Here is a 7951-nt window from a genome sequence, read left to right on the forward strand (position 1 = left end):
ATGTTACACAACCAGAACCACTCACCATTAGCACCTTCAAACCAACGTTCACTGAGGTTTCAGACATCTTCAGAGGAGAGAACACCATCCATACTGAAGAGCAGCTGTTCAAGGTGGGTTTGTATCACAGAATATACTCCTGCTGCTGTGATCAAACTTAAAGCTCAAGTTTCTTACAACTTAAGGAAGCAAATGAAAAACAAAGAACTATCTACAAAACATTGACAAGGATGTATTCCAAAACCAACCATACTGAGGAATCAGCAGAAGTAGATAAAAGAGCAGAGGAGGAGAGTTGCCTCTTGAGTTTTATTTCATCTTTTGCACCTGCCCAAAATGCTGCCTCTATTTCCTGGCAGCAACTCATTTCTCAAAAGATAATTTGGAATAAGCACAGCACCAGGGCCTGAGACAGTCCCAGCCCATTTGCCACCACTCGAATTGCTTTACCTCGGTCTCAGTGAGGTAAGCTGCAAAGGCCAGGCTCCCAGCAGAGCAAGCACTAAAAGGGAAAGGCACTGCCTGAGCAGGGCTGCTCCTCCAGGGACACAGCAGTGTCAGGCACCAGGCAGAGAACACGTCAGAGTGCTGACTTACAGCACACTGCGTGACCAAACACGGGCTCTGCAGAAATCCACAGCAGCACAATCAAAACACACCTAAATCCTTCTGGCTTTATTGTGCTTACTTTTTTCAACTCACTGCCTGGAAGACTTACTGTTAGATTTAAGATTTCCTTTTTGAAGGCAAACTAAAGAAAAATATGTGACACAGGTATGTTTTACTGCAGGTAAAATTGAAGTAGTGTTAACTATTTAAAGAAAGATCAGTATTTAGTCTGTGATCAATTTATGGAATACAGATTGCATTTGTGATTAGACAGGATTACACTCTTGACTCTGAAAAAAATATACTAAAAACTCACTTGTTCCTTTCATTTTGAGATTCAGTTTGGTCACTGAAGGGTGAGAATGAAATATTTTTATGTTCTGAAAAGCTTATGTCAAAATCTGAGATAGTATTTTAACAGCCTGGTTCATATACACTGTACCTCTCAGCACAAATAAGTGCATTAGATTCTGCAGGAAAAGTTTCTTTTTCTATCAAGTACAATTTCAAAAATGAAATTATATTTTTAAATCCAAGCATTCCCCTAATCTGGGGTCAGAACACTTCTTTGCTTAACATATCAAGGTGAAGTTACTTTTTCCTTCTGTGTTCCTTAAATTACAAGTGAAGCACTGATGGTAGCTCTGTCTTGAAACAAAAGACAAGCCACACTCTTCTCAGTGTGACCAACAAGTGAGTTGGACTACTCAGAACAATCTGGTCCCAAAACAATCCTTTACTGTGGGATGAACAAAACTTTCCTGGGCAGCATGTACCCTGCTGCATCTCTCTTATGTAATATCCAAAAGCAACGGTCAATTATTTAATACCAAAATAATCACTCTAAGGGAGATCAGAAGACAGCAATTTCTACTTTGATAAGTCAGAAAGATGTGTGTTTCTTCAGTATTTTATTCAATAAGCACATCAGCAAATGAAATTTCGAGGAAAATCTACACACAGGTTCCTAGAAATAACAGTGCACACTTCCCTCCTTAGTTATCTTTAACCATCTGGTTTTCATATTCCCCAAGCAGCTTATCCAGGCTTTCTTCCCCTCCTCTGTGATTTTCCCATTTTGATTAATTTAATAAATAATGAACTGCACAGGTGATCCTAGAGAAAACTCCACATCTCAGCTCTGCTGGACACATAAGCTCACTGGATGTCATCGTCATCAAAGAGATCTTCAAAATCTAGTCAGGAAAACAAGACAAAAATTAACCTGTGTTACAAATGAACATGCAAGTACAGTACTTTGTTCCTTGGATCAAGAAATAAAGGTGAATTCAGAGAATGAGAGTTACTGCACCATCAGTTATTAGAAATGTAGCATCAGGGTGATGATGTTGCAGATTAACGAATTGGGAGTTGTGTTAAAAAGCCCTTCCTCAAAAACATTTAATTGTTTTGTGTTAAAAACCCCTTCCTCAAAACCACTTTAAAGGTGGCAATAACATTTCTGTCTCAGAACACATCTCCCAGTAGTGAAATGTTTCCAGTCACATTTGGAATTACTCCTAACTACTCGGCCTTGCATCTTCTTTGTATACTGAACATAAACTAAGCACCTAAGTGAACACACTTTATTCTTACAGAAGGCAACTTACAAGAACCTACAATGAACTGAGGACGAATCCTCATTTAGAAGAGCCCTAAACTACCAATGGAACACAATGCCACAGTGTGTGAGATAGATGGAAACAGCCACTCCTGAATATGCTGGCTCCAACAGACAGCTGAGAGCAGAACTGCCTTCCACTCACTCCTGTGTTCCAAGTCTTGAGTAAAATGAGAAATGGACTTTATTTTGGAATTAACACCAGTTTGTGATACCAACACTACCACTGCAAGACTCAATAACATATAAAACTCACTGCTGCAGTGTCTAAATGCATTTCTTTAGAAGCACAAAAACCCCTTTAGCCACCAGGTGCAGCACAGTGTTTTATATTCCATCCCTACGTGGCTCCCCTCTCTCAAAGCAGCTGTAAATACTTACACACAGGCTGAGAGAATTGGGATTGTTCAGCCTGGAAAAGAGAAGCTTCAGGGTGGCCTTTTAGTACCTACAAGGAACACTGACAGACTATTTCCAGGGGCCTGGAGTGGCAGCACAAAAGGAACGGCTTCAAACTGACAGCATGTAGGCTTGGGGATGTGAAAAACATGCTTCCCCGTGAGGGGCCGTGAGGCACCGGAGCAGATTGTCCAGAGAAGCCCACATTTCCAGACCTATTTGCACTGTTTAACATAAGCTACTTGTCATACGAGCAGACCAAGGTATTTTTCCTTGTAGCGATGAACACGCTAAAACTGCCCGAAGTTTTAAAACCCCGCGTTTTAGCGCTCGCACCTGCACCACCGCACCCAGAGATTGGTTAGCCGCAAGTTTAGGGAGCACAGGCAGCCAAGCACGGGGAGAGGAGCCAGGCGAGCTTTGCAGAGACACCGCCGGGAGCACAGCGTCCTTACCGTTGAAGAAGTCGGCGTGCACCGCTTTCTCGTTGGCGGCCAGATCCATCAGCAGCCCCGTGCTCCCCCCTGCCTGCGAAAGCAGCCGCTGAGCGCCTCCGCACCGCGGCACCACGGCCGCGACCCCGGAGCACCCGCCTCACCTCATCCAGGTCCACGTAAGGGCCTGCGCCCTCAGGGAACATCTCGTCCACCGCCGGCTTCATGGCGGCCCCTCTGCGCCGTCACTTCCGCCGCCGCCGTGCCCAATGGCCGCCCCCGCGCGTGGACCGCGCCGTCGCCATGGAGACCAGCTATGGAGGCCGCCATCTTGCTCACCCCGCCCCCGTCGCCATGGCGCCCAGCAATGGAGGTCGCCATCTTGCTCATGCCGCCCCCGTCGCCATGGTGACAAGCAATGAAGGCCGCCATCTTGCTCCCCCCCCCCCACGCCCCATCGCCATGGCGACGGCAGGCCCTGCGCCCCTTCAGGCCTCAGTTGAGGCATCAGCTTGCAAATGAGGTGAGTGTGACTGATACTGGTGGCCCCTCCAGCTCCCAAACTGCGTGCACTGGTTGAATAACTCCTGTACACACATGTGCTCCTCTACACAGAGAGCAGTCTCCCGAGACGGATCTGAGAGCATCACCTGTGAAAAAAAAAGCTCCCAAAGCCATGCAGCAGAATGAACAAGTTTATTGTGTCACACAGAAGCGTACATTGTAAAAAAGGGATTAATTTAAAGCCTGAAATGCTCCATGTGGCTGCAGTGTCACTTAGTGGCTGAGGCACAGTGCAGGTGTGTTTGCTGGCAGTCAGGTGTTCACGCAAACACCTTTACAAGAAATGGCAAAAAAGAGACTCACTGAAGCCATAAAACGCTGCACATGACCGTGGTGTCACAGAGCAGGTGAGGGCAGCCCAGGTGTGTTCAGTGGCAGTCAAGTGCTCACCCAAACACCTGGGCAGCAGCTCTGGCAAAGCTGAGCAAGGCTCTCAGTGCTCATGGTCACGCACGTGGTAGCCAAGGTGGCTCCCAAAAGGGAACTGGGCAAAGAAGGCTCTGGCCATGTCATTGATCCTGTTGTAGGCTCCCAAGGTCCGGAAATATTCCACATAGGACCAGAAATCATTGGATGAGAAGGGCCAGTAGGGCAAAGCTGCAGCATCCTGGTAGAGATCTAAAAAAACCCAACCAAAATAAAATATTGCAGATTACTATAATACGAAGCACTTTTTTTGAGAGGTTGGGCTTGGAGCCACCGCCATGGTTTGGGGTTGTGAGTTCCCTTTGGGGGCTGGTGTGCTCCTCTGGCAGGAGAGAGGCAAGGAGAGCCATTGACCCCTCTCCGTGACCCACTCAGCAGAAAATGGAGCCGGTATTCCCTGCTCCAGATGCACCAGGAGTGACAGAGTGGGACAAGATGAGGAGCAGGAAAGAAGGAACACATCCACATTGACACCAATTCAAGAATTCATCAGGCTGGTTTCATTTCTAGAAGGCTGCAGGTTATTTCAGAGCAAGGAGCAATTGCAATCGAAAGCCGTTTTTTCTCTTTCCACATAATTTGCTTTGTCCCATAGAAAGATATAAGGGATAAGGCACCACCCTCTATGGCATGCCCCTGCAGCTGGGCACACTGCCCACAGAACCCCCCGGGAGTATGGGGCCATACTGCCCTGATACTGCCTGGAACTGCAGAGCTGTGCCTCTCCTCCAGGGACTGTAGGAAAGAGCTCTGGGGATGGAGAGGAAAGGCTTTGCTACTTGGGGGACAGCTGCTGCATTTGGGCCTGCTCTAGCAGGACCAGAATGTGATACAGCCATTGAAACAAGATTAACAATTCAGCAGCAAAACAAAATCAGTTTTGAGAATGCAGGAACTGACCACCCTTGGGCCCAAATGTGGGCAAACAGAGAAGCAGATATGAAATGTAAACAGCAGCTGAGAGCACAGTCACAAATGTCTTTCTGTGCAGTGAAGCTAAACACAGTATTTTATTTTGATTTGAAGCCCATTTAGATGAATGAAAGTCTTTTCACTCAGCTTGGGGCCACAGTCTTTAGTAGGAATTAAGAGCCTTCAACAATCCTGTTGTCAGACTTTAATTTTACGGAGTAAAGTTTGCAGCGTGTAGGCACAGATGGCACATAACAAACCAAATGAACCAGCCAAATGCTGTCTGCAGAGAAGAACTCACTGTTTATACCAGCTGACCTCAGATTCACTTTGCAGGCTGCTGCTTGGCCCAGTGTGAAAGAGAACAATAATTGCTGGTAATGAGAGCAACAGGACACTGCCTGAACAGGGTTCTAATTCTAGATTGATGCAGGCTCTCCTGACTGTTGCAAAAGTTGCCACAAAAATATTTGCTCTACAAAAACACAGATGATATATTAAAAATATTTTAGAGATGATGTATTAAAAAGATTTATTTCTAAAGAAATAGAATGGAGCATAGGGGAAAAAAGGTTTGAATGATAAGTCATCATTATTGTACATTTGTTCTGTTCATATCTGTTATCTGCATATTTGTACACTGGAGATGCTGCTGGCTGTCCTCTGGTTAACTGAGATGTACACCAGCAATGGCAGTACTTGATTATTGCAGATACTTCTCTGCAACTTTGTTTTTAGACAGAATTCTGTCTGAAAAGCCAAAAAGAGGTTCAATGATGGAATCATCAGTAAGCCAGTGTAAACATCATTAGGGTGTTGAGGGTTTTTTTAATCAAAGGCAAACACTACTCCAATGGACTAATCACACAAAGTGACATGAACCACAGGGTAGCTGTGCTAAGGGATTTATTCCAACATTTCTCTAATTGGATTTGTGGCAATTTGTAAATTTTAAGCTTTTTGTCATGAAAGCTGGTATCTCTTGCCAAAAAGCAGATGCACATACAGCATTATGGTTCAGGACAGACAAAATTCTCAGATGTCCTATACATTTCTAAGTCTCGTGCATTCCAGTTAGGATTTTGTACAACAGATGTAATCCCTTTTCATTTTAAGACTGGATATTAGCTCTATTATTATACATTAATATGTCACCACCTTTTAATAAATTTTAAAGGAATTTTTAAAATTCACTATTCTTTTGTCACCAGAACTAATTGAAAACTTTTCCATAGCCCACTGAGGTTAATAAGCATTCCTGCCAAAGTCATTGCTGGGCATCAGATCTGGGAGTTGCAAATTACTCTAATTATTAGTGACACAAAGGAAATAAAAACACATTAGGAATTACCATCTCCATCCTGGATGGATCGGGCATCTGTAAGTAAAGAGGAAACACATCAGTACCAGCTCCTGCACAGAAAGACTTTCTGTTAACCAAACATATTCCATGTAGAACTAGTAGAACTGGAAGCTCACAAGTTTTTTAATGCCCACATAGGATCTTCTGTGTAGCCAGAAGATTTTTGTTTCTTGAACAGCAGAGCAAGGAATTCCCTGTTTGCAATAAGTCACTGCTACGAACCAACTTAGTCTGGCTGTTAGTCAGAACTCACAGTCTGAACAGTTTGGATTAAAATGTCAGCAATACTAAAGAGAAGATTCTGTATTTGTAACAAAATATTTCTGGGAGCTTGAAAAAATAAACAAGAGTAACTTTGGTAATAATCTTACCTGTTAGCATGTTCAGCAGCATACAGAACAAAAAGAAGCCAGTAAATGTCATCTTGTCTGCAAGAAACCGCTCGTGTTTCTGAAAAGTAATTTGTACAATTGAGGATTATTACAAGAGATTAATAATTATGCAAACTCTATTATTTCTTGTTTTAATAGAAGAATAGATTCCAAAATGATTATACTTATTAATTTAGGCATGACAAAATCCAGTCATATTTCTTATAGCTTCTGAAGTGCAACACAGAGCATTAAAAGATCATCAGTCCTGAAATGTGTATTGATATTTTGGTTTTAGATGGCATAAATCCAAAAGGTGCCTCTGAACCAACATGAAATCAAGGGTCTTTGGAAATGTTTGATTTTGTGGTTAATTTAATTTCACTTTGGAAATTACCTCTCTGTTTCTCTTCTTTTCTCTTCTTCTTGCAGCTCTGAGTCAGCTACACAACTCCAAAAGGATTTCTATTGCTGTAAAATAGCGGCGCTCTGTAAGGAAGGGTGAGGGGGAAACGTCACTGAGTTACTACACCAATCTGATTTTGTTTTCTTCAGATATTTTAACTACTCACATTTGCATTATATTTCAGCACTGCCCATGGAATACAGTGGACAGTTTCTGAGAGGAAATCAGAATTCACTTTGGCAATAACACTTTGTTTTGGAAGATAGAGGGAAAAAATCCAGAAGCAAATTCAGTGATTATTATATTTTCTGCCCTCCTGATTTTCTTTCTGCCCCTTCAGACAAATAGATTTTTTAAAATGTTAGCTGAGCAACTTGCTAAAAGGATAATTGAGTTTCTTTTCCAGCTCAGTCATAAACCCCAGAAATATTTGACAGTGCTTTATGTTCTTACTTATGATCCTCAAAATCTAGACCTTAAAATGTACCAGGCAGCGAGTGCCCACTAAAATCAATTGGGTTACAGTAAGTAAAGAAGGAGGTCCCCGAGGACCACAGCCATGCTGATGGTGCTGGTGCCTTCAGAGGGTCGATGGGGTGCATTGAAATGCATTTGCACATTACACCCATTTCCTGGAAGGATTCCTCTCCCACACCAAGCAGGTGCTTCGGGCTCCAGCTTGTGCAGGTTGCTGTATGGATCCAGCACTTTGAGAAGCCTGAAGAGGAGACACAGTTTGGAGAATATTCAATTGTCACGCACATCTTGATTGATTTTCGTCTAGCACACAACCCTTGATGGCAGCAGGGGTGGTCATGGACTAAGGTGCAGCAGAAAGCGTTCTGT

General features: G+C 43.5%; 2 protein-coding genes across 2 annotated transcripts; both read right to left on the reverse strand.

The window, feature by feature from the left end:
- Nucleotides 1-1503: 1503 nt before the first annotated feature.
- COPS9 (COP9 signalosome subunit 9) lies at nucleotides 1504-3330 on the reverse strand. Its single transcript, XM_041416411.1, has 3 exons — nucleotides 3228-3330; nucleotides 3085-3157; nucleotides 1504-1805 (listed from the first exon to the last, which is right to left on the reverse strand). The coding sequence occupies exons 1-3, from the start codon at nucleotides 3288-3290 to the stop codon at nucleotides 1768-1770; spliced, it is 174 nt and encodes a 57-aa protein (XP_041272345.1). The 5' UTR covers nucleotides 3291-3330; the 3' UTR covers nucleotides 1504-1767.
- Nucleotides 3331-3744: 414 nt separating this feature from the next.
- On the reverse strand, nucleotides 3745-7206 carry OTOS (otospiralin). The gene is made up of 4 exons (XM_041416314.1): nucleotides 7097-7206; nucleotides 6700-6778; nucleotides 6317-6343; nucleotides 3745-4245 (listed from the first exon to the last, which is right to left on the reverse strand). The coding sequence occupies exons 2-4, from the start codon at nucleotides 6749-6751 to the stop codon at nucleotides 4061-4063; spliced, it is 264 nt and encodes an 87-aa protein (XP_041272248.1). The 5' UTR covers nucleotides 6752-6778; nucleotides 7097-7206; the 3' UTR covers nucleotides 3745-4060.
- Between the last annotated feature and the right edge of the window lie 745 nt (nucleotides 7207-7951).

The sequence above is a fragment of the Onychostruthus taczanowskii genome, unplaced genomic scaffold, assembly GCF_017590055.1.
Source record: "Onychostruthus taczanowskii isolate IOZ18803 unplaced genomic scaffold, ASM1759005v1 scaffold51, whole genome shotgun sequence".
Classification (NCBI taxonomy): domain Eukaryota; kingdom Metazoa; phylum Chordata; class Aves; order Passeriformes; family Passeridae; genus Onychostruthus; species Onychostruthus taczanowskii.

Excerpts from the sequence above, each read along its gene's own strand:
- COPS9 (XM_041416411.1), bottom strand. The coding sequence starts at position 3,290 with ATGAAGCCGGCGGTGGACGAGATGTTCCCTGAGGGCGCAGGCCCTTAC. Across the intron at positions 3,158-3,227 it reads CTTACGTGGACCTGGATGAG|GCAGGGGGGAGCACGGGGCT; the intron begins GTGAGGCGGGTG and ends CTGCTTTCGCAG. Across the intron at positions 1,806-3,084 it reads GCACGCCGACTTCTTCAACG|ATTTTGAAGATCTCTTTGAT; the intron begins GTAAGGACGCTG and ends TTTCCTGACTAG.
- OTOS (XM_041416314.1), bottom strand. The coding sequence starts at position 6,751 with ATGACATTTACTGGCTTCTTTTTGTTCTGTATGCTGCTGAACATGCTA. Across the intron at positions 6,344-6,699 it reads GCTGCTGAACATGCTAACAG|ATGCCCGATCCATCCAGGAT; the intron begins GTAAGATTATTA and ends CTTTACTTACAG. Across the intron at positions 4,246-6,316 it reads ATCCATCCAGGATGGAGATG|ATCTCTACCAGGATGCTGCA; the intron begins GTAATTCCTAAT and ends GGGTTTTTTTAG.